Below are 27424 nucleotides of genomic sequence, written 5' to 3'. Positions count from 1 at the left end.
CTAAATGCAATTACATGGCAAACAAGTTAAGCGAGTGAGGCTCAGCAAAGACTCTCAGTCCTGCTCCAAAGGTCTCCCAATATATTTACGTGAAATTATCTCTCCGCTAATGGGAAAGATTTATTCCATCAATTGTATTCAGCTGGTACTGAGAGACGCTTTCTGTAATGGAGGAAAATTGAATTTCTTATTGCTGGAACTTTGTCCTTCCAGAGAATTACTAACAGATCTCATCTCCTGGTACTGGCTACCATCCAGCCTTCTCCTGACATATGTGCCTTCAGATTCTGCCTGGACAATAACCAGCCCTCTGGGGATGGTTTTCTTTTTGGGGCTGCCCTGGCTGCTGCCCCTCACACACATGTGGGCCAGCCTCCTCTGATTTATCTCTCTTTGGGGATTACCTGATAATTGGGAAACATTAAATCAGCACCATTTGGCTATCATGTAGCCTCCACTTCGGCAAGCCAGAGCAGATGTAATTTTAGCCCAGGCTCCTGTGGATTGCTTTGGATTCTGGAGAAGATTAAGTTGACTCCCTGTACCCCTACAGGCCACAGAATCCTCTTGCCAGAACAGGCATTTGGCTCAGGAATTAAGTCCTGGAGAAAAACACTTCCATCCTCCTTCTGTTTGACCATGATTTTCAGTTGTCAAGAAAACCCAGTTTAACATAAAGCCTTCCTTGGAACAAAAGAGATGGGGAAGTCTGCTGTTTGGAGGCCTCTGAAATGTGTCTTCTGCCATCTGTTTTTGTCCAGGGAGGTTTGGAAAAAAGTGGGTGCTGGGCTTTCAAATGCTTTCTTTCTTCATCCATTTATTCTATGGATACCACCAGTAATATACCCGGTAAACATTTAACAATTGGCTTTCAAAAGAAAAATAGCTTTAATTTATAGCATTTCCTATTTCTTTGGTGTAAATACTTCCACCATGGCTGATTTCATGCTACCAATGAGATGTCACTGAACCCAGAGTTGGGAAGAGATGCAAAGTAAGACACCATTATATAGCAATTCCACCATAAAGATACAATAGTCCTAAATAAACTCAAGAGCAAAGATAATAGTAAAATACAGTAAAATAATTAAGAAGTGATGAGTTTTGATTATTTTTTACCTCTGTTTTTAGTATAATTTATTTCATTTAAATTTTAAATAATTTAATTTTTAATAATAGTTGTGTTTAAAAACTAGCTTGCAGAACTCCTGGACATTGAATAATCAGTTTTTGTGAGCTGGTATGAGCCGGCTTCTGTATATCACTGGAACAGTTACCCCAAACTAACAGTCAATGTGCCTAAGAAATAGTTGCTGCTTTGACTGTGAAATTCTATAATGGAAGACCGCCTTTGTGAGAAATCACTAAAACGTGGGGCAAATCATTGTCACCAACTTGGCTTCCCAGAGGCTCGGACGATCCTCTTACCACTCGTCCTATATTTGACGTGTTTTGCTTTCCCTTGGTCACTGTCCTGGCATAATGGAGTTTTGGGGTGTTATTTTCTACTCATCCTCAGAGTCCCATCTAAGCTGTCATCACCTCAGTGAGCCTGCTACCAACTCTTCCGGGCACAATTAATCATCTCTCCTCTAGGCTCCTCTAAACCTTCCAAGTACCTCTCCATAATGGTGATTGTCATATAATGATATCATTCCATTAACATAGCTATCTTACATGCTTACGTGTGAGCTACAGGAGGGCTGGGACCACATCTCCAGTGGCTAGGGTAAGCACGGGATATTGCTCCTTGAGTGTTTGTCAGGTGAAAAATGATCAAGTAACTAAAACTCAGAGAGAAAAAACTTGCTCAGAGTCATACAGCAAAGAACTCAATTGGCTGAGCTGACACTCAAAGCTGGGACTTCTTACTTCCAGGTCCTTACTCTTACTATTGCGTTATGCACCTGTAGTCAATAAAATTCACCCTAATTTAATTTAAAAACTGGGCACCTACTATAAGCTATGCACTGTGCTAGGTGCTGAGGTTATAGAAATGCATGAATTACAGTCCCCAGTTGCTGGCTGGAGCTCACCCAAGCCAAATTGAAAATGCCCAAGTGTAGTTGTCTCTCACACCAGTGAGTCAACACATGGGTTTGGCATATGTCAGGCAGCTGGGATACAAAACAAGCAATTAGGCTGCGTGAACTCTGCCAGGAAGGAGCAGGCCAAGGGGGGATGTCAAGCATGCTGGCATTAGTCCAATCAGACGCTCAGGGCCTGACTGAGGCTCCCTTGCTGACGCCATTGAGGGGCAAGATCTGCCTGACTGCTTCCTGAGGACAGTGGTTAGGTCTGGGATCAAGAGAGGAAACTGTTGGAGAGACTAAACCACCAGGAAACAGGATTGAGCACATAAGAAACTAACCTCACCTGTCAGTCAGGGAGAAGAGGGAGGGGTGTGGTGGAAAGAGCCCCGGGCAGGGAGTCAGTTCCTAGTTCCGACCCTGGTAACTAACTGTATGACCTTGGAGAGTCATCCAACCTCTCTGAACCTCCACTCTCTCATCTGTCCACGCAGCCTGAAATTTCTCCCAACCTGATGTAATATGGAATCCAACGCATGTTTAAGAATGTATAATGGTTTTAATTTGGTGCTACCCAACCCAGCTCAAGTAGCCCTTCTACACATGGCTTCAGAATCTTAATGGAGCTCATACAATGCTTATACTTATCTCTGAATTGTTCCCTCTATATGGAACCTTCCAGCTACACTGTTCACCTGAACACCGCCCGCTCACTCTCGGGACCCACCTGGAGCATTCAACAAGCGGTACCCCAGCACTCCCGCCCCTCTGGGCTGCCTCTGCAAAAGCTCTGAGTGCTGTCACTCCTTCTCCCAGCAGACCATGGGCTCCTTGAAGACAGGACCACATCTCCCTCACTGCTATATTCCTAGCACTCAGCATGGTCGATGCTCAATTCTGAATGGGCAAAAGAAAGCCTCCACCAAAACAGGCGTTTGCCCTGGAATTTGAGCGCACGTCACAGAGTAAGCTTTTGATAAATTATTTATTGAATGACTAAAGAACTGATGTGTTTCTGTAACGGAAGGTGGGGGTGATGCCAGAGAACTTGGAGCTACTTGACCTTGCCAGGGACGTGCCTAGGGAACTGAGGGCTGGAGGGGCTGGGCCTTTCTAGTTGTTCAGCCCATACTGCATCCTTCCCTTAGAGACCCCCTACATTCCCCACTGCCTCAGCTTGCAGCCCTGCCACTTTGATTCCATAGCCTCCTCATCTGTACCTCTTTTTTGAAAACTGTAAAAAAGGAACATCAGAAATTAAATCATATTTGTTATTCAATGTATATTACGCAAGCAGATAAAGGAAGGTGAAGGGATAAAAACGGCAGCTTTAACTTTTTTGTTACTAAATGAAAACAGCCAATGAAGCTAGTACTCAGGAGACTGGAATAATCGTTTGGGATCTCGGTGGCAAAAAGTAACTTTAGCCTTTCTCTGCTTTAAAGTATTTGCTACTCTGTGCTACTATTGGTTATGCAAATCACTCCCTTGCGTTACATCCTTGAAACAGATTTATATGCCTGACCTGTACCAACCCTTACACTGTTTTCTGCTAACTCATGCTGATTGACTGGGGATCTTTCCAGCACCTTCTCTACTTTATCCAGCGTCTTATAAGAACCTTACTTGGGCCTAAATGAGAAGCCTCACTTCACAGCCTGTCAAACTACCCCATCAAAGGGGTTCCCAGTCAAAGCCTGACCCTGTCCACTCTGTAGCCTCTAAGACCTTCTTTCCAGCCTGGCCACGCGGGCTGCTCTGCTGCTGCCTCTTTCTAGATTTCCATCTCAGTGCTCTGCCTGTTTCCTTAACCAGCTTTTCTAGCCTGACATCTTCCACCTGGATACATATTCTTGGGGATCCACTAGTTCTGACATGTTAGAAGAGACCATCCTGGTCATCTCTTTCAAACTTCTCATTGTAGTGGTGAGGAAATAAAGTCTACACAGGGAATGGACTTGCCCATTCTTGCAAGAGTTGCTGGGGAACCAGGATTCAAATTAAGGACTTCTCATTTATTATCCAAGGGAACTCGGGAGTTCAACTCTCAAGCTACTTACCATCTGACACAGACATACACCTAAATAATCGAGAATCTCAATCTGTTTTAGCAGCCTCAAAAATCAGAGTTAACATCAGAGCAGGGCTCTTAAAACTCTTCATTATTACATACCCTTTCTGTAAACATTTTTGAGCAGGCTCCTTGGATGTCTTTATATTTATTAATAAATAGTACACATGTGCTACCATCATTAGCTAATATTGGAAAGCATAACATACCTTTGGTGTACGGTTTAATGGATAAAAATGCATATTTCAGTCTCCTTGATAATTTTGAATCTTTTGGTTAACTTTTGTGAGATTCTTGAAAATTTTGAATCTCTTGGTTACCTTTCTGTTAGATGTGATGAGAATGATCATTATTGTTTTTAACTTCATAGTGGAGTTGAGGAAGACTATACTAGGAGTAGGAGTATCAGCTTTGCCATTTTCTTGTTTTCTTGTCTCACACTGTATTACCTTCAATCTGTAGTTACTTTGCAAGAATGTTTCTATGCCACTGGACCATTTTATACGTAAGTTTGGTTAAAATTAGATTTTTGCACACACACACACACACACATACACACACAAACTGCAGTCATGGTGTAATACACTAGAATAAACCAGAAGTCCGCTGTCTACCTCTCTAAGGAGTGGATCCCCATCTCTCTCAGCATACCTCATGTGCTGGTCCAGACACATAACCAAAGAACATTGGGACCAAGGGAGCAAACAGCAAAGACCTTGTATGGAATACAAGGTCTTCCCGTACCTGATGGACCACACTGGGCGTCTCACTTGGGACCACTGCACTGCACTGGAGTTACAATGGTGTGCATCTGTGATTTCTTTTTATGAAATAAACTCTAATGTTCTATATATTATTATCTTCAAAAGCCAACTTCTAGTTGTGCTTCATTTCTTATAACTTATTTCAAGGATTTTCCTATGTTTACTATGCATATCTTTCAATGACCTTAGGCCAAAACCAACAGAATTTGATCTAATAACTTAACTTTTAATGTTCCTGACTTATTGGAGGGGAGGGGGTTGGGCCAGATCTTTTCTTGAGGCACCTTGCAAATCTAAGATCCTCAACTCCGCAAACTTTATCACTGTTCTTCTACCACATCATCAGTAACTCTGGCCAAACAGGTTATTTTCTGTACTACCCCACTGTCTCCAGATAAAGTCCAAACTCTTCAGCTTGGTGCATAAGTTCCTTCAGAATCTGGCCCTAGCCTGCCTCTTCAGGCTCATGTCCCATTTTTCCATTCTCACATCCTGTGCTGCTGCCACGTGAAATTACTTCTCACTTCCTTGTCTCGGCATGCATTTCTATGCCTCCCTGCCTTTGTCTGTGCCGGTTCATCTGCCTCAAATATCCTTCCTCCCCATTCCTACTAACCTCTCCATGAAGGCCTGCCTGTCAGGGAAGCTCTTCCTGATTTCCCAAGGACAAAGAAGTCATAAGAAGTCACTCCCTCTTTGGGCGAATGAAGCACAATGTACTTAACCCACTAAAGTGTACTCATTAGTTCAAACACCTCATCTTCTTTTCTAGATTGCGAGTTCTTTGAGGGTAACAACCACGTCGTTTTCACCTCTATAACGCCAGTGCTTAGCACAGGAGTAGGTCTGTAGTGTGCATTCAATAAAGGTTGAGTAAAGAAATAAGTGGATATCACATAAATGAATGACAGAAGAAGATGACAGAAAAAATACAAATACTGTTATTTCACATAGCCCAAAGTAAAAATAGATATAAAAATAGATATATATGGGTTAAGGGAAAAGAAACGTAGACAAAGGCCTGGTAAATGAGAATAGGGTCAGTTATTGGAACTTCAATCAAGCACCTACTATGTGCTACACACATTGCTGGGTGGTAGGGAAGATATTTATTCATGCATTTTCTTACTTACTTATGGAAACTCCAGGAGGGCAGTGCCTGTAGTTTCTGTTTTATTTTCCATTGTATTCAAAGCAGTAAAATAACTAACAATAAATGAGATAAAAATCTGTATATCTGAGAAACTCACATTCTGGAATGAATATAATTTGACTTTTCAAAAATCCTTGTATCTGGAAACAAAGCTAGTACGGGATAAAAAGGAGAGCTGCCTACCGAGTCATTCCAGAATGACATACAAACATTCCCACAGTGAGAATCAAGCACCCGGCCCCGCCCAACTACCCTGACTTTGGTTCTTTCGTTTGGAATTGGGCTCAATTTAGAACCCACCGGAGGCTTGCTGGGTATGTGGAATAAACATCACAGGGAAGTAGTTCATGACAGAAAAAGCTTTTTCTCTCAGACTGTTGTGTGTATGTCTGGGGAGAAGGGGGAAGAAATCCACAGACTTTTTCACATTAATAGGAGAAGTCTAATTTTTAAGCTAGAAAGGTCCTCGGGGTGACCGAGACCAAGCCTCTCATTTACAGGTGAGGTACATGATCTCTAGAGATGGGTAGAGCTTCCCCTCCATCACCCATCAAGGCCGGGGCACCAATAGTTCTGCTCTGGTGCCCTGACAACACTTGTGGGCATCCAATGACAACATGGCCTAGAACTACTAGTATCTTCTGGGCCCTTAGGCTGTGCCTCCTGCAGAGCACAGAAGCCACTGCTCTATGACCTCCTAGCTTTACGTGGCTGTTGAGCTCCTCCAGACACTCAGAGAGCATGAGCTCCCGGGCTGCGGCTTCGATCACCCAAGCCTGTGGGCATCCTGGCTGCTGAATGCTGATGCTTTGGGCTGAGCCCTCTCTCACAGGAATCCTCTGGAATATTTTCTGCTGGATCACAAAGGTGCACACAAGAACAGAGCCCTTCACTGTTCATAACACAATATTTGCAGAGAAGTGAGTCCACTGGTTGTGGCAAATGAAAAGCAGGACTGAGAGAGGTTGGCCAGTAGAGATCATTTTGGAGGAGCAAGGCTCCCAACCCTCTGTGATGGGAGTGTCCAGGTCTGGGGGACATGGCTCAGAAACACTGTCAGTGTGCTTGGGGACATGGAATGGGTGGTACATGTCTAGAAAGGCTGTTCTCTGTGCTACGTAGCCAGAAGCCTGCTTCTAAGATTTCTCAGGAGATGGTTTGTGCTGTTCATTCCATGACTGTGTGTCCTGTCTTCCTATCAGAGCACAGGACAGGTCCTGCTTCACCTGGAAAGGAGAGACTTCCTCTGCTTCATGGGAAAGGGGAGACTAGGATGGACCACAATTAGACTCACTTCCTGGGTAGGGGCTGATGCTGGACAGAGATACAGGAAGAGGCCTGCAGAAAGTCCAGCTTGGCAGGCTGGATCTGAGGTGTATAGCAATGGACAGGTGGCATTTAAGGGCAACAGTCATTCAAGGGACAGAGGAGGAAGATCTGACAGCGGAACAGGCTTGGTGAGGGAGCTCCCAGGGGCAGCTGGATGTGGATGTCTCATGTGTCACCAGGTAATAATGCCCAGATTCCTAAGCAGAGCATGGATGGAGCTCTAGACCCAGATGTGGTAGGGCTGAGAATCTGGCAAGAGAAGGCAAGGCTTGAGTCCTTGGGTGGCAAGGGTACCAGGCTGTTTATATCAGGAGTTTAGGCACAGAAAGTGAGGCTGGGATTCTGGGACGAAACAGAAGCTCATTTGGCAGAGCTGGCAAGCAAAGGATCAGACAGGAACAGTAGAGGGCCTTGAGGCTGAGCAGGCGGCATTGCTCTAAGCTCTTCTCCTCAGATTGGGGTTGGTCCCAGAGGCCACAGGTTAGACCCACCAGGGAGAGTCACAGGGCCCTGTAGGGGTGGGAGGAGGAGGCAAAGGCAGAGGAGGCAGGTGGGAAGATCTCTATCCTCTGCTAGAATACTGCCCAGAGGCAGCATCTCTCCACATCACAGCCCCTCACTGTGGAGTTCACTTAGAGCCAACTCTTGATGCCTCCAGGATCAGACTGGAGGGCTGGTTCCTCACTGCAGAGGTGTTTGGTAAGTCCTGACCCTATATTCTCCATTGAGAACAACATCAATAACGTGATGTGTGACTCTCCAATGTTTTAACTTCTTAGTGCCTGAAATTTATCAGTGTTGGGTGGAAATGCAGCAAGTGCCTGACTTACAAACGCTGGAATTCCTGCTGGAGAAAGCCCTCACTTAGGATTTCAGGTTCTCCAGGACTCAGGCTCTGTTCCTACCCTGCTGAGCCAAGAGCTTTCTCTGGCCTCAAAGATTCCTCTTCTACCACAAAGGGCTGATGATAAAGGTCCATTCACCTCTGTCTGCCATGGTGCTAGGACATTTGCATCAATGATGTAACTACACTCGTGCTTCAGGGTAAGATTATCGTTTTCTTCCCAGTTCTCATGGTGACACTAAAACCTATATGAATACTAACGCCATTGCTAATGCTAACATTAACTCTTGCTATTAGTGACAGCCGTCACTAACACTTATTGTATGCTACTGCTCTGACACATAAGTGTTTTACATCTCATTTAATCCTCAGACACCTCTATGAGGTATGGATTATTATCCTCATATGGCAGATGAGGAAAGTGAGGCACAGAGTGATTAAGAGACTCATCTAAGGTCACATAGCTAGCAAAGGGTGAGGCTAGGATACAGGCGTAGGCTCCCTGCCTCTGCACGCACATTAGCTTTGCATTATGTTGTGCAGCATTAGAGAGAAAGTCAGGGCCAGCTGGGGTTGTAGAGCTGTAGCAGCACCATGCTATATAGATTTCCAAACTGAAGATGCTCAGATGGGAATATAAAGGATCTAGCAGGGAAGAACAGAGGCTCAGCTCAGGGGCTCTAGGGTCAATTGGCTTGGCTTCAAATGCTGACTCTGCCACTTACAAGCTCTATGTTCTTGGCCAGGTTACTCAACTTCTCTGTGCCTCAGTTTCATATCTGCAAAAGAAAGGTGATGAAGTCCCCATGTCATATGGTTTTGGGGGGAGATGTAAAGGTGTTACTACTTATGAAACTTACAAAGCATTTCAAACAACGCCCGACACACAGAACATCCTTGGTAAAAGTTAGGTATTATTACTGAATGTATGCTATGCACCAGCCATTGGGCTTCTGGGTATTTTATCTCATTTAATCTTCCAAACAACCTGCAGGGTGGGAATTAGTAACCCCACATTACAGATGAGGAAATTGAGCCTCCCTCGCCTAAGGTCACTTGCTCTCACTTGCCCAAGGACTTGAATGCAGGCCCTCTCCCTCTAAACCCTGAGTGGTTCCTGCTTCAGCACAGCATCCTCTGCTAATGCTTCCTGTGATGGACAGCTGGGAAGAAGCTCAGGCTACAAAGCAAACGGAGTTCGTAATTCGGTTTTGAAATCAATAAAGGGATGATCAAGTGGCAGAGGAGGAGTTGTTAGCTGCTCATCAGGATGATGTGAGAAGTTTCTGCCTGCATCCTGAATTAAATTCACCTAGTTGCATTATCATCATAAACATTCATTTCAATGCGGGGAGGGATTTTTTAAAAACCAACATGAATAATATATAATGGCTGACATTTTGGAGGCAGCAGGATCTTTACCTTCTTCCATCTTCCATCAGGATAATTTATCATTGTCTTTCTCCCTGCCCCCCTTTTTTAAACTAATGGGGTAGCCTGTCAGCTCAGCTTGTTCTGAAAACGCAGGAGTATAATTCAATAATAAATTCGCTCAGAGGCCAGCTGTCAGGAAGCTGGTGTTTATTTGAACTCCATTAGATGATCTCCACTGCTCAGCCTCTCTGAGGGCTTTCTGAGGTCTGTCTAAGGCCTGGGGTGGGGTAAGGCTGGTGGAGTGGCAAGCAAATGCTTTTCTGTAACTGCGCTGCCATCAACATTTGTATATGCCTTTAGACCTGCAGTGGGCTGATAAAAAGTTATATTGCATACATGATCTTTTCTCCCTACTTTCCATTATTTTTTTCCTCTTATAAACGCTTGCTTTCAAAATTCCTGGAAACTGTGTGGCTTTATAAAGGGTCTGAAAGAAATTCTAAAGACTTACGTGGCTTATTATCAGAGTTATTTCACTTCTCTTTACAGCGAGCATAAGTCCTAACTTAGAGATGAAATGCTCTAATCTGCTTAGTGAACAGGCGAGGGGCAGATCTTTCTCAGTACCTGCTGCAAACTACCTTTCTGGCCTCATAGTCCCCCAGGTTCTTCCTCTTCCCATATACCCGCTCTGTATACCAGGATCATATACTCCAGATTTCCTAAGACCATCTTGATTTCAAATGTTACAGCATGTCTCTTGACTTCTGGTTTGGAAAATAATATCACCATAATTATGTCCCAACCATATTAAAATTCTCTACATTCTCTGATTATCCTGGAAAGTCATGCTAGTTTCTCAGTTTAGAATGCATTTTTAAATTCTGTTCAACTGAAACCCACAGGAAACAATACAGCTTATTCAGTAGTATACACACACACACAGACACAACCACAAGTTTCATGATATACATATCCTTTTTACAGTGTTGCACTGATATTCTCCATTCCATTGTACCCCACTCCATTTAAATTTACTTCTTGTAAAAAAATAGTTTTGACCCACTAAATTGACTTCATTATGCACTAATGGGTTGTTGTGCCCTGAAGTGGGATAAATGTTTTAATGGCCAATCTTCACCGAAATCTTTGTCTCAAGCCAAAGGCCATCTCCTGCCAGAAGTCTTCATTCATTAGTTCATTTGTGTTTTGCTCATTCATTTTCAAACACAAACATTTACTGTTGCGTACTCTGAGCCAGGCCCTGTGCCCCGTGCTGGAGAAACAAAGACGCACCAGATGCAGCCCCTGGCTCAGGCGTGGAGCTCAGGCTCACAGATTTGCAGTGGGAGTGATGGCTTTGCTTTTGAACTCCCAGAACCCTTTGCCTCTGCTTCTCTTCAGGGACTCAGCAGTGGCTGATTGGCTGACTCACTGATTCATTCTACCATTCACCATGGTTCAGTCTGTGCCAACCTCTCTGCTAGGCAGTAGGGGTTCAATGACTAACAAGGCATGGGACACATAAAGAGCTCCCGAGGTAATGGGGGTACAGATACATATCTTCCTCCTGTGGGCCTAGTGTAGAGTGGGAGCTGGCCAATATTCACCAAATAGAGCTTGTGTTCTGTGGGCAGCCCTGTGCTTCTCTGAGCCTGCCCAGTCTCTCCTCTCCATAGGATGTGACCCCCTCTATAGGATATGATCCTCTGCCTCCTTTGGGATGAATGCTCTGGTCACCCATCCCTCCTTTTTCTAAAGTCCCCTGACTCTTTGAGTCTTTTCTTTTTGGAATCAGTGTATCCTGTCAGCTGACTTTTGTAGCAACTTGTCCACACCCAACTACTTGCCTGAGCGAGCTGACAACCTATTATGCTTAGAGGAGTCGAGAACGACTTGATAACATCACATGGTTTCTCTCACCAATATAGTGTCCTCAAACATATTCTGAACTGATATTCAAATATTGTGGGGGTAGATTTTTTGTCAGAACCTCTTCCTATAATCTGCTAAGCTGTCCAGCACTGGCAATACACAATTATTCACTGAAGTGATCTGTCTGCCCTATATTCAGCCCTTTCAACCCAGTCAGTCCTTCTCAAGAGAAGAGAGACAGGCAAAGTTGTGTAACAGGAAAGCAGCTGCCTTGAGTGTTCTTTGAGGAGGAGATGTCTCATGCTGCCCTCCCGTTCCCAGCTGTCTCATCCTAGGCTCCACAGTCTGGGTCCTGTTACCCAGCCTCCTTGTATGGACAATCCAGATGGGGATCCTTCCTCCACCTACAGACCTGAGTGGCTCCTCCTCTCCCACTCAAGTTGCAGTAGAGGGCACCCTGCATTGTATTCTCCCCATGACTCCAGGTGAGGGACATGTGTTCCACTAGGCAGGTGGGGTCCAGGCATCCAGGCCAGGAAAGAAAGATGGTATTCAAGCCACCTAATCTGGTGATGGTTGTTCCCATGCCTGCTATGTCCCCTCCTACTTTGGACCCACTTTAGATCAGCTGAAGTCATTTACACTTCTATCACTTTATGTGGAGTTGAGGACATCAGTAGTAGAATGTCAGAGAGTGCTACTGTATTCATTAAGCCTGGATTAAATACCTGCTCTGGGCTAGGCATTGTGCTGGGTTCTGAGGACACAGATGAACCAGACAGGGTCCCTGAGGGAGCCCTTCCTCACTCTAAGTCCATCTGGCGGTACTTCTGCTTCAGTTCTGAGTCAAGCCCTGTGCTTTCCTCCAAGGAGTCCAGCCCTGCCCAGAGCCCACTCTGCTTGGCTAGGGCCCTCACATCCCGGGGAGCTGCTGCCTATCCTTCCCTGAGGGCCACCCCTGCTCCAGTACCTCTGGCACCAGCCGCACAGAAGCATAAGGAACCCCCCATATAACTCCTGGTATCATTTGTGGATCTGGAGAACCTCCTGCTGCCTCATCCCAGCCATGGGGTCAGGCCTCGGAGGAACGGGGTTCTGGGGAGAGCCCCGGGCACTGAGGACTGGCTTGCTTGCTTCCCCCACAGAGGGGTGCTCCCATCAGTTCCAACCTGCTTTGAATTCCTCTCCTGCCCATGGCCCCAGCATGCCTTGTACTTGAAGCCTCCCTCAGTCAGACACACAGCTGGAATCTGCAGAGTGAAGGAGCTGCACCTCTGGGGCTGCCTTTTCTTGCTGGGCTCAGAAATGCTCTTGGGTCTCTGGGGGACAGCCTGCTTCTTGGAGCCTGTTAAATGGGCTTCCATTCAGACTATACAAACTGTGGCACAGCATATGGGATGCAGGAGGATATGGGGTTTTCTGTCAGGCACAGGCCTTGTTATTGCTATACACAAGCACCAAATCAGGTCCCCCTGCCCATCAGAAATCCCACTCTCTGGAGAAGTGCCACTGGAGTCCTCCCCAACAAGGATCTCAGCTGACAGCCGGTTGGCAGAATGCTGCCTTTTCCCCTTCCTCAAATAAGGATTCAACACTCTCAACCTGGTTCCTCTCTGGGTGATGCTGGACTTTCATGGAGGGCAGGTTACTCTCAAGTTTCACTTCCAATTAAGGAATGGAGTTGGAAGCTCTTTTTAACATCATCACCACCACCACCATCATCTTCATCATCATCACCACCCTCATATGATTACCAAGCATTTTTTGTGTGGCTGGGGAGACTGTGTGTACATTTTTCTTTTTTCATTTAATTCTCATGGATATCCTGCAAAAGAGGTATTATTAACCCACTCTTATAGATGAAGAAATTGGAGCTCAGAGAAGTTAAGGAATTTTTTCAAGGTCACATAGCTAGAAAGTGGATGCAAAAACTTTAAATCCAGGTCCATCTGATTACAAAGGCTGTGCTAATTTCACTAGGCCATGCTGCTGCCAAAAAAGCCACCATTTACTGGTCACCTATGTACCAAGGCCCGTGCTAGGTGCTTTATTTCAGTTAATCTTTTCAGTGGCTTTCATGAAATAGTTACTATTCTTGCCAATTTATAATAGGAGGCACCAGCACAGAGGTTAAATCATTTCTCTGAGGTCACACAGAGCAAGTGGGAGGTAAAGCCAAGATTCAAACTCTGGACACTTTCTGTGATATCACATTCCTTCATCTGAGAGGAAAGAAAGCAACAACCCGAACTCGGTAACTGATTTCTCTTTATTCCAACTATGCAAATAAGCACTATATTACTGGCCCCGATCAAGATAATGGAAAACCAAGTAGGTGGTCCAACCAGAAAAGCACCTGCTGCCTCATGTTTCTAAGTTTCCCGTCACTTGGGCTTGTTTCACATGAAGATCTGGTCAGGGATACTCAGCAGTGATAGCTGTTTCTTCGGAATCTAGATCAGCGAGGAGCAGGGACATCATGATTCAGGCAAATGTTAGGTGAAAGGAATTTTTACAGTAACATTTGGAAGTTTCCATTATCCATTCATTTGTAGAGCAAATAGTATATTCCAGGCCCTGCCCTAAGTATTACAGGTTTGGGGAGATGAATGGTCTCTACTTTCAAAGCATCTGTAATTTAACTGAAGGTGACAGGTATATAAACAATGATCTGGGAGCCTCTACTCCTGCTTCTGCTACTAGTCTGTAATGTGATTTTTAGCAGATGATTTAACGTCTCTGGACTCTGAATTCTCAGCATAAAATTAAGTAAAATAGATAATGTATCCATCCATCCTCCCTCACAGCGTGCCTCCCTCTCTCCTTTCTTCCTTCCATTTCTTCATTGTTCGAGGTAATATATACGCATATTTGTCTTGAGCAACTACTAAGTGCTAAAATGAGTAAGATGCAGTCCTTTCCTGGAGGACTCAGTTTAGATGGTGGACAGATAGTTACATATTCACTCTATTAAGCCTCTTGCCCAGAGCCATGTATCCAGTAGCGGCAGAGCCAGGATCTGAAACACAAGTTGGCCTGACTCCCAGGCCTATCATCTTGCCTTCCGCTGGGAGGTCCATTTCTCCCAGTACAGGTTTCTCAAGTTCCCCACTTGACAGGCTCCTTAAGGCAAGTCAGACCTGCTGGAACAACAACACTCAAATCCCCGTGCAGGTCCCACAAAATGATACATGGCACATAAACAGGGGGGTTGGTGAGTGACCAGAGGAAATGCAGCGGACATGGTTCCTGCTGGCACTGATCAGGATGGCCTGGTAAGGGCACCCCTTAAGCAGAACAGCCACTGGCAGCCAACCAGCCATAGCCCTAATCAGATCCTATAATGGGTCCAGTAAAGAAAGGCTGAGATAGTAATATTCCCCTTGGTAGGAATAATATTTATATCTTCAGTTGATTAAAAGAACTCATGCCATGAGAAGGCCTGCAAGCATACCTACAAAATCACACAATTTAATAAAAGAGCAGGAAGCTTCCTACCCAGAGACAAAAGCAGCTTTTCTGGCCAAGATAAATGACTAGGTTTTCCCTCACTATATTTCTGCTCCTGGTTCTGCCACTTGACTAGCCTGTGAATTTGGGAAGGTCACTTAACCTCTGAGGTTCTCAATATTCTCGGGGTAAGTGAAGGGTTTGGACTGTAAAGAACCTTCATCTCTAAGATGGTTCAAGTTTGAATGCTTTTACACACTCGTAGTATGCCCCTCTTGCTGGGCTCAGAGTACTTCCTCCACTTCACGGTTCCCGTCTTGTCACTGCTCCTTGTGAGGAAGGGCCGGGCAGTGGAAAGCAAGGGCCCTGGAGTCCGATGGGCCTGCCGTGTGACTCCCAGCTCCATCACGTCCCAGGAGCGAGGCCTTCTCCTTAGATTCCCAGTTACACTCTGGGGATGATAAAGCTACCTCTCAGGGCAGCTGCCCAGGATTCCTTCTTAGGTCCCTGCTCTTCTCCCCTTATAGGTTCTCCTTGAGCAAACTTTTATGTGCTTATGGTTTCAACTATTGCTTGTTTGTTGATGGCTCCCAAATCAAGATCTCCAGCCCTAACCTCCATGTGAGCTCCAGAATTGCTTAGGAACTACAATTAGACTTTTCCTCTTAGGTGTCCTATTGAGGTGTGTCCCTTCCTTGTCCTCACCACGCTCAAGGTGGAGGTCATCACCTTGTTCCCAATCCTGTTCCTGTTCTCAGGTCCCCGACCTAGCGAAGGCAACCATCTACCCAGGCATCTGAGTAAGAGACTCCTCTCTCCAGTATCCCTCAGACTGATGACTAAGCTCTGCTGATTTTCCTCTTTAAATAGAACTTCAGGATGTCCTTCACCCTTCCCACCCCTCATCACTACCCCATTGTCCCCCTAGGGCAGGAACTCCCTGGCACAGAAGTCATTAACCTAGAAGGTATATAATCTGTGACAGTTGTGCTGACTTTTAGAGAAAGCTCTGTATGTATGAGGAACCACTACATTGGAAGACATTCAAAAAATATTATGATAAATCCCTCCTTCTTGGATACCTTTTCCTAATTCACAGACCCTGATCTGGGGAGCAGAAAATAGACAGCTGTCTTTTGCTGTTCCTGTGCCCTTTCAACACCTCTGGGTCTTTGCACAAGCTGTTCCCTCTCCCTGGAACACTCCCTCCCTTGCCTAGGTAACTATTTCTCAACTTCAAGACTCAGTTCTTAAGAGTGGCCTTCCCCCTACCCAGGAATACTTCCTCTATGTTCCCAGAGTACCTTGGGGGCATATTCTTGACCTATTACAGTGGGACTGTCTTTTTTGTCCCTCTAGTGGACTGTGAGTGACCAATGGGCAGGGACTGTGTTCTACTTATCTCTGTGATTCTAGCACAGGACCTGACACAGAGTAGACCTCAGTAAAAAATTGTCCAATGGATGGCACAATTGAAAACCTGTGAGAGAATGCATGAGCATATGGCCTGGGATGCCAGCAGATGCGCTCCCACCCCCAGCCTAACAGAGTTTTCAGGACATCAGCTCTGACGGTGAACAGTGTCAAAGACTGTCAGCTCATCTGGAGACCAAGGAATCAGTACGAGCTGACTGCAAAGTGGGTATTGATCCAAGATTCCCCTTGGACCTTTGATTTCTCACTCTCTCCATCTATCACCCAGTGGAAACAACAAAACTTGGCTCATAAAAATTCCAAATGCCTTGGATAGCAGTTTTCTAAATGTGGGTACCTGAGGCTGCTTCTCTGCCTCCCCTGATGTTCCAAGAGCCTTCGATGCCCACCCTCCTGGCCTCCTCCCACCCCCATCCACCCAAATGCATCCCAGGAGGTGATTCAGTTCTCCTTCAGAGACACAGACAGAGCTAGGGCCCGATGGACTCACCCTCTGTCAAAGGGGTTCTCCCCGGGGATGATGTGTGTGCTGTCCCTGCCCACAAGGAACTTGATGCGGTCGTAGAAGGATTGCAGGTTCTGCTGGGACACGGGCGCCTGTGTCTCCTGGATGATGTCCAGAGGGTCGGGGGAGCCCAGGCACAGCGGGCTGACATGACAGAGGGGCTGGAGGCAGCAGTCGGGGTCCATGCAGTCCACCAAGCCATCTGCAGGGGTGACAGAGCATGGGCTTTACATCTCTATGTTCAATCAGCCATGTTTGTCCACAAGGCCTTCATTCACTTCTCTCTTTTGCACTTACTGAAAACTTTATTAAGTGCCTGATATAAGCCAAGGCCTTTGCTGGGCACCAAGGAGATCCAGGTGCTTCAGAGCAGGTCCCAGCCCACTCGTCCAGTAGGAGAGACAGACAAGTTAAGTGTACAGTGTGACATGTGCTATTTTTTTTTCTAAGAGATAGAAGGAATTATATATATGAAGGCCCAGAGGTGAGAGAACACAATGAACATTTGAGTTGCTAAATTCAAATGCTGGGCTCAGAAGGTGAAGGGAATAGCACAAGGTGAGCCAGCTGAAGTAGGCAGGAGCTGGGAGTTTGCATTTCACCCTCAGGACAATGGGAGCTACTGAAAGGATTTAAGCAGGGAGTGCCTTCATCAGATTTGCATTGTTGAGAGAGCATCTCCTGCAACAAGGAGGGGGGACTCAAGGGGGCTCACAGTGGAAGCTGGGGGCTCCATGGGATAGGGATCACTGAGGTTGCAAAGGGGAAGAATAATGGTTGCTGAGATTAGAATAGTAACAGTGGAGATTGAGAGAATAGATGGTTTTGAGAGATATCAAGAGATAAAAATGATAAGATCTGATGATTGGCTTTAGGGGTGAGGAGGAGGCTGTGTCAGTGAATTCTCAGCATCTCTCCCAGCTGAGATGTAAATACGTGGAGACCCAGCTCCGCCTCTGCGAGAGGGGCTTTCTGAGTTTGCTGGCTGGTTTCAGGTCTCTGACCCAGTTGCCATTAGCAGGGAATTCTCTTTACAGCATGGATGGATTTCTTCAGGACTGACAATTATTTTACAGCTTCCAGCTTCCCAAAGTGCAAAGAAAGAAATTCCACCAGACCACACATCTTTGGTTGCCTTATCCCAAAGTCTTTTACAGGCACCCAATAGAATAGCTTAAAGTGGATAACAAACCCAGGGATTACAGGATACTGCCCACAGTGGGGGACAGGAAAAGCCCAGGGTTACAGTCTGCATGCTTTGTAAACAGAGAACAGTCTAAGGACGTGTGTTACTCTGGGGGTTCAAGTTCTGCCTCTCCTGCTTATTAGCAGTGTGACTTTGGGCAAACTTCCCCACCACCCTGGGGGCACAGACCCTGTTCTGGTTATCTCTGTTGTATCCCCAGCACTTAGTATAGGTGTTTAAAACATGACTGTTAAAAAAATGAATGAAAATTGAATGAATTAATTAACAAATGAATCAGGGGATGAGACCAAATGACAGTCCATAAAAGCCGGAAAACCATTATCTTCATTCAATTTCAATTAAATAGTGTGGTATAGGGGGAGGATCATGAGGCTCAGAGCCTGAAGTTCAAGTCCCAGAACTGCGACTAAGAATGACCCTGGATGAGTTCCTGTACTTAATCTCTCTAAGCCCCAGTCTCATCACTGACATAGCTCCTCACTTCCATCTCCACGGGTTTACAATATAGATGCTGCTCACCAGAGTACTACAGATGTACTGGCTGGACTGGGTGCCCCACTCACACAGGCAGTACCCCTAAGCCTCCTTACTAGCCACAGAGGTGTTGCAGCCTCAGGCAAGCTACCTGACCTCCCTGAAACCCAGTTTTTTTCCTTAGTAAATTAGGGACAAAAATCCCTTGTCTTTCTTGCCCACTTCTGCATGATATCCAAGACCTTGTAGCCTCCTTGAGGGCAGCACAGTGGTAAAGAGTATGGACTCCAGAGCCAGACTGTCTGGGGTCAAATCCCGGCTCTGCAACTTACTACTGTGTGACCTTGGGCAAGTTACTTAAACTCTCTGGCCTCAGTTTCCCACATCTCTTAGAAGGGAATTATAACAGTAAGTGTCATATAAATAAAAAACATAGTATATGTACCCAAATTTAGCAGGGTACCTGACACATGGTAAGTATTTAATAAGGGTAGTTCCCCTTCCTGACCCTGAACCTAGAACACGGCTCACTAAAGTGAAGGGCCATTTGTCCTTTGTCTGCTCACCTGCCGGATTCATCCTGAGATGTGGAGTAAAGGCCTCCCCTCACCCCAGCACTGTCGTGGGTCCTAACTTGTGGCTCCTGCCCCAGCCCCCAGATACACCAACTCACTGCCTAGCAGAGCACCTGTCTTCTCCTGCAGTCGGCGGGCTCCATCACACATTCTCACGCTGCCCCTGTCAGACATTGCTTAAACACATAATTACAGCCCAAGCTGAGGGTTATTTGCATTCTGCTATTGATGTTAGCATGACAGATTCAGCTGCCGCATCCATAACTCTGCAGAAATGCCCCATTATTCAATCCCAGTGAGCAGGGACGTTGACCATTAAATCAGCTAGCACAATTGAAGGGCCATGAAAAGTCATGGCTAATTTGAAATTTTATTAGCTCTTGCCTGCTCTTGTTTACCACCGAAACAGTCCCTGGAAGTCAGTCTTTTACCTCTTTACAAACACTCTGCTCTGCAGCGCCTTGGAAGAACTGCTCCCTGTTCTCTAGTCCTGGGGTAAGGTTAGCCAGGAATTATTGTTACTATTATTAATATTTATATTAAATGATGATGATGATGATGATCACAGCTGCCACTTCTTGAGCGCCAAGCATTCTGCTAAATGCTTTACAAGCAATGTTTTCAAGGAATGTGTCATTGAATTGTCCCAACTCTATGAAGTAGCCACTGTCATCACCATCGCCCTCATTTCAGAGAGAAGGAACCAGCAGCTCAAAATGGTAAAGTAACTTGGTCAAGGTCGCAGAGTCAGTCAGTGAAGAAGCTGACTCGGAATTTGAACTCAGTTCTCTCTGAAGTATGAAAGGTTCTTTGAGTTCTGAAGAGACTTTGAGGAACTATTTCTTAAGTGGAAAACATGAATTTATGAGCCTTGCTGAAATACTACTCTTCCGTGCTCTTCCAGCACCCCGGGTGACCTCCATCACAATGCTCATCTCCCCATGTTGTAATTTTTATTTTCTCTCTGTCTCCCTTCCCAGACAATGGGCTCCTAGAGATCAGGGGCTAACTCATTCCAGGATCCCAGTGCCTACTGCTCTAGCTTTCAGCTTCATCCTTGATTCTGGGATCTGGGGCTCTCCTCTGCCCCACTTTTTCTTTTGTTTTAAAAAACAAATTCAGCAATGACTTTTTAAAACAAATTGTTGTTTCTTGTGGTCAGAGGGCCTTTGTAATGATTTAGTTGGCCATTCTGCTGGAAATGAGTCTTTGCAGGGGCTCTGAGCTTCAGTTCGCCCATCTGTAAAATGAGCATTCAGACCACCTCATAGAGATGCTGGGAGGATTAGGTGAGATCATGGATGCGAAGCACTCAGCATGTCGGCCAGCACCTGAGAAAGTGCTTGATCACTAATAGTCACTATGAGCTCCTGGCCGGGAGCTTCCCTTGAACAGGCATCCTGCTAACAGACCTGCCACTTGGCCCCGCCCTGGCCCCCTCCTTATGCACACGTTTCAGGGCAGCCCCTTCTGGATGCAGTCTGGCTTTGGAGACTTGAATTAGGTAAACACAGCCGTAGAGACACAGCTGCAAGTTAGGGAAGGAGAGACCTCAGGGGACGAGAAGGTTGGTGTCCTCTGAAATGGGGATATCACACAAACAGTGCTCTTATGAGAGACCCGGGGACTGTGGGACTGTTACTGTGTGCTTCACAGGTCAGAGTGAGTAATACCAGGCCAAGAATTCTGTCTGCCTACACCTTCCTATGTTGACGCTTCTTAATCATTCATTCAGCAAATATTTGTTAGGTAGTAAATCTGGGCTAAACCGCCACTAATAGAGACAATCATATTTAAATGAGATGCATATTTTAGAAATGAGTAGGGCCCACAAAATTCTTATCAAAGGCTCAGTTTACAAGATCAGCTTTCAGGCAAATGTCTCTATATTTTCAAATGCAGCATATGGCAGCCTGAAACAGGGCAGATGGCTGCTCTACAGTAAGAGAGACTCCTCCACAGTTCCATTTTCGTAGGCATAGATGACAAATTTTAGAAGAGCTGTAGTGAGAGGAAAAAGTATGCTTTGGGGACAGAAAAGTAAATTTTGGGGTAGACTAGAAACACATCAATGTATGGTTTTTGGGATTCTCTGGTTTTGGCTAGTTTGGAAAGATTTACATTTTCCAAGCACTTTATAGTTCACTTAATTGTATATTAAGTGACACACAACACACAGGCTGGTTGACTTATAAAATGTCCATGTTTCATATATTTGCTACTCCCATTGAGAGACCTTCATTATGGCAGCAGGAAAAAAAAAAAAACCACCAGGAAAATAGGATTTTCCTTTATTTCTTTCAAATTTTCAATAAAACCCTCCTTACCTCTAAACCCCAACTTTTGGGAAAGAACATTTTTTCCCCCAGAAATTGCCTTTTTCCTTGCAGTTCTGGGGGCCTCCTTTCTCTCCTTACATGGTGAAAGTAAAGAGGGGCAGAAGAAAACCTCAGAGGCCATTCAGACTCCTGGAGGCCCGGAGCGGGCGGCAATGTCATACCCAGCTTAGGCCTCTGGTGGGGGGCAATGGAAAGGGAGAATGAAATGGCCAGAAAAAAGGCAGAACAGAGATTGAAAAGAAAGATAAAAGAAAGGAAGGGAGGAAGGAAAGAAAGAAGGAAGAAAGGGAAGAAGAAGGAAGGAAGTGAGGAAGAAAATAGACAAAAGGGGCCAGGTGTCTGAGAACTAAACGAACATTTCAAAGTGGTTCATGTACTTGTGACCCTTGAAGTTGAAGCCCCCCAGTGCTGAAATGCTGCACTGTGCATGGACCACTGGCTTCTGCTAACAGTTCCATGTATGTGCTACCGACTAGATGAGGGCCATGCCATTTCCTCTTGCATCCCTCCTCCTGCTGGCGGGTGACCTTGAGAGCTAGGGACAGGGGTATGTGGGAGAAAAAAATCCAGGCTAGAAGCCTGAAGACCCAGTTCCTTCCCTGGGTCTGTCACTCTCTAGTCCTGAGAGCTTGGGCACATCCCTTCATGTGTCTGAGATACAATTTATTCCTGTAAAACCAGGATAATAAGCTGTGCCAGCCTCTCAGGACTGCTGAAAGGTTCCTGGATTGTAAAGATTGAGTGAGCGAAAGAAGTTTTGGTGTCCTTCCCAGGCCTGCGGCTGTTCCCTGAAGTCCCCTCTGCAGACAGGTGCTAGGGCACAGGAATGGGTGAAGTCCTCTGCCATCAGTCACAGTCCTGACTAGCAGTGGCTTTCTGTTTGTTTTGTGATCTTAACAGCTGCCAGTGAGTGGTGGGACCTTGGGGGACTCATCTCCCTCCCTGACTGATTAGCGTCCTAATCAGTTAGGTGGGGGGTAGATTGGGGCAGCCTCTGGCTGCTAACCTGCTGGACAGCTACCTCCTGACCTTTCTATGCCACAGGCCCATCTCCTGTGGTGGCTGGCCTGCTGAAACTTGCACAGAAAGTGAAAAGTGTGCATGAGAATTCTATCGGAGGTGGTGGCTCAGCCTTCTCACCTTTACAAATGAGGACATGGCTCAGGTTAGTTGATTTACCCAACGTCATAGTGCTAGGGTGGTGGCAGAGTTGGGAATTTGGTCCCTTATCTTTATCCAAATCCAGGCACTCTTCCACAGTCTACATCTCGTTCTCTATCAATGCTTTGGACATTCTGGTTCCCCCAGCCCTGTGCCCCCTCCACAGAGAGCAGGAACCGACTTGTTCATTTCTGTATCCCAAATGCATAGCACAGTGCCTTGCACACAGTGAGCGTCATATTTGTTTAATGACATGATTATGTGAAGATCTCAATCAAACAGCTCAATCAGTTTGGCAGGGCCCATCGAGAGCCATGGGGTGTGATTCCACGGCTTGTTCCTCTCCTTAGAAAGGAGGCACAGGGGACAGGCCTGTGTGTTCATTCATCACCTGTCACGCGGCTGGCAGGCCCGGTACTAGGCAAGAAAACAGAGTCACCGCCTCCAAAGGATTCAGTGTTGGGGGTCAGACAAGACAACAGAGAACCAGGAAAGAAGGAAGCAGGGGGGCTGTGGAAGCCCAAAGGTGGGAACCGAACTCAGGCTGAGGGCTGGAATATCTCCTGGAAGAGAAAATGCTTAAAAATAAAACTAGAAGGATGAACGAGAATAAACCAAAAGGAGAACAGAGCTAGGGTCCGGTTTGGGAAATCTGTGGACTAGTAAACTCTGCATCAGTTTGTTTGCATGGTTACTTAAACTGATGGTCCTGTGGTCAGTGTATAACAAGTCTATCTATCTCTCTGCAGCTTAACTCCTCCCCTGGCTTGACAGCCCATCAGCCAGTCTCGTCTTGCTGTTGTCTGCAGTCTGGCCGCAGAACTGTTTTACAGCAGACTGTGAGCAGCATCTGGGAGGGCCCCGGAGGTGGAGGGTGGAATGTGCCTCCCCTCCTGCACACATCTGGGAGAAGTTTTTGTCATTTGCTATGATAAATTCTGTGCCTTCTTTGAAAGGCTTGCAAAATCTTTATCTGCCCCTTGGAATACAAGATTTTTAAAGGTCAGTTTCTCTCTGGTCTCTTATCACAAGAAACATGGTTTAGAGATAGTCTGAAGGGTGACCAAATTCTATGGCTTTATGTGAATTCTCCATTCCAGCAATGGGGGATGGGCAGGAGGAAGGAGCACAGGGAGCTTTGTTGTCAGTTTTCCTGAAACTTCTCCTTCCAGGTTGCATCTATTAATATCTGTATTGCAATCCATGGTTGTTTTTCATGGGGTCAATGGCGCCTAAAGAGATTATTACACTTTGAAGCTGCTCAAAGACCCTTTATCAAAAGGGATCTGGTTGTTTAAATTTCAGTGAATTTTTTATTCTGGCTTCTTCTTTAAATACAGGTTCCACTCTAATCCTAGCTCTCCCATTGATCCACTGTGTGACTTTGGGCAAACTACCTCAACCCACTAAGCCTCAGTTTCCCTGCATGTACATGTCTGCCTTGCAAGTTCGTTGTGAAGGGCTAGAGACATATACTCAGAGTGTCTAGCACCATCCCTGGCACTTACGGATGCTCTCCTAACAACGGCTATTATTTTCCTTTATGTACATTGGAATTTTTTTCCTTCTAGCAACGAGCATGTATCAGTTTGGAATACAAATTTTAATCAAGAGACAAAAAAGGTCAAAATACATTATTATACGGAGAAATACATTATAATTGTAAGTGAAAAAAGTAGAGTATAAAATTTCATAGAAAGCAGAATTCCAATTTTTAAAAATAATTATTTATATATAAATATATATTTATTTTACAGTAAACATCATGCTTCTGTGATTACAGGTGGAAAGGAGTAGGAGAAAGAGAACCGATATTTGCAGGTGATGAACTGAGGCTTAGAGAAGTTGAATAACTCACTCAAGGTCATGCAGCCAGCAATGGGAGAGCCAGGATTTGAATCCAGACAATCTGGGTACAGATCCTGTACTTTTAATCACTGTGCTATGTTGCCTCTCAGGCACTTTAAATACATCACCTGTAATCCTCATGGCAACCCTGAAGGTAGGCATTATTATTCTCATTTTACAGTCACTTAGCATCTTGGGGCCACAGTTTCACCTTCTCTGAAATGGGCATGAAATGAACATCCCCAAAAGAGGGTCAGTGTGCAACAAATGAGAAGATGCATGTGACAGCACTTCATAAAGTGTACTATATGAATAGGGCACATCTTCTTCATCAAGTGGGGCACACAGAGGAATTCACATTGAGTGGTGAGTCAGGGCCTTAGTGCCTGCCTGCCTTGCTGGTCCCTCTCACCAACCAGTGCTCTGGGTGAAATGTGGAGGCATGCCAGATGGACTGGGCAGCCCTGACAGAGGATCAGGAGACTGGGAGTCACTGAGTCACATTCGGGATCTGTTTCCTGTTTTGAAATCTAGACAACAACCATAAATGAAAACAAAAACAAACCAATAAAGCTAAACCCAACTCAGCCACATCATGTAACTTTTTTTTTTGCCTCATACTTTAAAAACACTGCAACAGCATTCTTAATGAAGCTTGAAATTCAAGTTCAATTTGGAAAGGATTGCTTTAAGCCTAGCAAATTGGGAAAGAAGAGAAACTAGCAGTTCTCAGATAACTTGAAGAGTCACAGTTGGGTTACGATGGCGCCACAAGTCTGAGGTCTGGGCACACTGAAAAGCTCCAATGTGGCCAGATCTCATGGACCGTGGTAGTGTCTGCCACCCGCCAGCTGTCTGACCTGGGCAAAACACTTGTGCTCAGTAAGCCCCAGTTTCCTTGCCATAAGGAAATAGTAAGGGAATGATAATAGCACATGCCTCTCAGTCTTGGTGGGGGGATGGGCAAACTGTAAAATGACATACAAGTTATCATTCTCATCCTCTGGTTGGCTTTGTGGTACAGTTGTTGCCTATTTAAATTCAAGTAAGGGCTCACACTACATTTCTGGGAGGAGGATAAATCACCAGGAGATGTGGAGTGCCCTAGGTTCACAAGGCCACGTGGAATGGCTCAAGAGTCTTGGGTTCTAGTCCAGGTCGTGTTAACGACTTTCTGTGTGACCGTGACGTGTGTGATGTCACATCCCCTTTCTGGGCTCCAGTTTCCCTGTCTGTAACATGCAGGGGAGTAGGAGGGAGCTGAAGTCGATGTTCTCTGTCTCTCCCAGTCCTGTTACTCGATATTAAACTCTGCTAATTCCTTTTCCAAGCCCCTGAGTCACATCAGCCAAGAACAATCATCATTCAGCTAGACTCTAACAATTTTTCCCTCCACCTTGACTTATTTATCTGGGATTATGCTGTGTCCCACTTCATGGCTGGAATAAAGGCACTTATTTCATTCTGCCTCCATTAGATTTAGTTGTTTGGATAACAGTTTCTTCCAAATGACTGTGAGCTTCCTGAGAGAGAAAGACTGGGCCACGTTTCTTGGTCTTTATATCCCCTCAGAAAGGAGCATGGTGCCCCGCAGACAGCAGGAGCCCAACAAATGTGTTCATGACTGAACTGAAAACGGCCAAGTGCTAAACATGGCTCACTCTTGTGTTGCCTTGAATAGCCTGCTCTGTTTCTCCCTCCACTGAAACTGTCCCCATTTGGCCAAGACCCAGAGTGAGAGAAAGGCCAGTGAGAATAGCCTTGCCCCCTCCAGCACTTGGGGACAGTCTACCCCTTATGGCGGTTTCATCTGTGCTACCCTGCAAAGCAGGGACCCTCCGTACCTTCCCCTTGGCTCCCCCAATGGGTGGAGAGCCCAGAAAACTGAGAGGGCCCTGAGGTGAGACATTTCCTCATTTCACGGTTGAGAACCCAAGGCCAAGCTCTCTCAACAATCTGGTCTCCCAGGTAGCTGTCTTCTTAATCTTGATGACCCATGGGATGTCTTCCTGGCTAGACTGGAAGTGCATGGGACAGGGACCATAGCACCGTTCCCAGCAGGGCACCCAGGCATTCGATAATATCAGCTGAATGAGTGAGTGCTCCTCCATCACAGCAATTACCCCACTGCATTGCAATTGCACAGTTTCTCCCTCCCTCCAGATTGCGCACTTCATAAGGGTCAGGACTGTGTCTTATTCATCTCTGAAGCCCCAAAACCCAGGACAGGGACCAACACAGAGTAGACACAGTTAACATCTGTCAAGTGAGTGAATGAATTCAGGTTATGGTGCTATTGTATATACATACTGTGCTAAAATGATGTAAAAGTTCATTTCAGTCCATAACATGCTCCATAAATGTAAGAGGTATACTCTCCTACAATTGGGGATTTTTTGATTGTTCTTTTCTGGTTCCTGCTGGCTCATCTCTAAGAGCAGCTGGAGGAGGTCCATTCCCTGGAGGTCTGGATCAGCCCTGTTTCCTGCGACAAGAAGCTCTCCCACCAAAGCTGTGGGGCTTCAGGCTCTTGTGTGTCCACACCCCATGTAAACACCAGTGAGTTCTAGCACTGGGAGGCCTGACTCTGAAGGATGGTAAACAGAGGACACACTGGTATTGTGTTTCATGTGAGTGAATAAATGAAACTTGTTTTATAACCTTGTCTGTGTGTTGGGGGGAGTGCACCCTCTCCCCACATTTCTCAAGGACATTCAGTTGTTCTGCTGCCCAGATGTTCAACAGCTGTTTGAAGACTTTCGCCACGACCTGGATTTTTGAGAAGGAAATAAATTCCTGGTGGGGCTCCTCTCTCCTTCTCTTCCATTACATGAATTTACTGTTGGTCATCGGAATTGCGTCTACACAGGCAAAGTGAAGGGGAATGCTGAGGAAGTTATGTGGATAATTTAGGCTGACATCTCTTCCCTATGAAGAGCAATATTACTGCACTTTTTCTTGCCTGAAGACAGGGATACTTGGCACCCCTCC

At 45.7% G+C, this 27424-nt stretch overlaps 1 protein-coding gene across 1 annotated transcript in view; it reads right to left on the bottom strand.

Annotated features, from left to right (window-relative positions):
- The window catches only part of TENM4 (teneurin transmembrane protein 4), a 397674-nt gene that overhangs the window by 74204 nt on the left and 296046 nt on the right, over positions 1-27424 (bottom strand). Inside the window, 1 exon segment of the mRNA XM_058545514.1 lies at positions 16815-17031. Coding sequence (XP_058401497.1) covers positions 16815-17031 — 217 coding nt within the window.

The sequence above is a fragment of the Diceros bicornis genome, chromosome 7 (genome assembly GCF_020826845.1).
Source record: "Diceros bicornis minor isolate mBicDic1 chromosome 7, mDicBic1.mat.cur, whole genome shotgun sequence".
NCBI classification, from domain to species: domain Eukaryota; kingdom Metazoa; phylum Chordata; class Mammalia; order Perissodactyla; family Rhinocerotidae; genus Diceros; species Diceros bicornis.
This window is presented reverse-complemented; position numbering and strand designations above follow the sequence as displayed.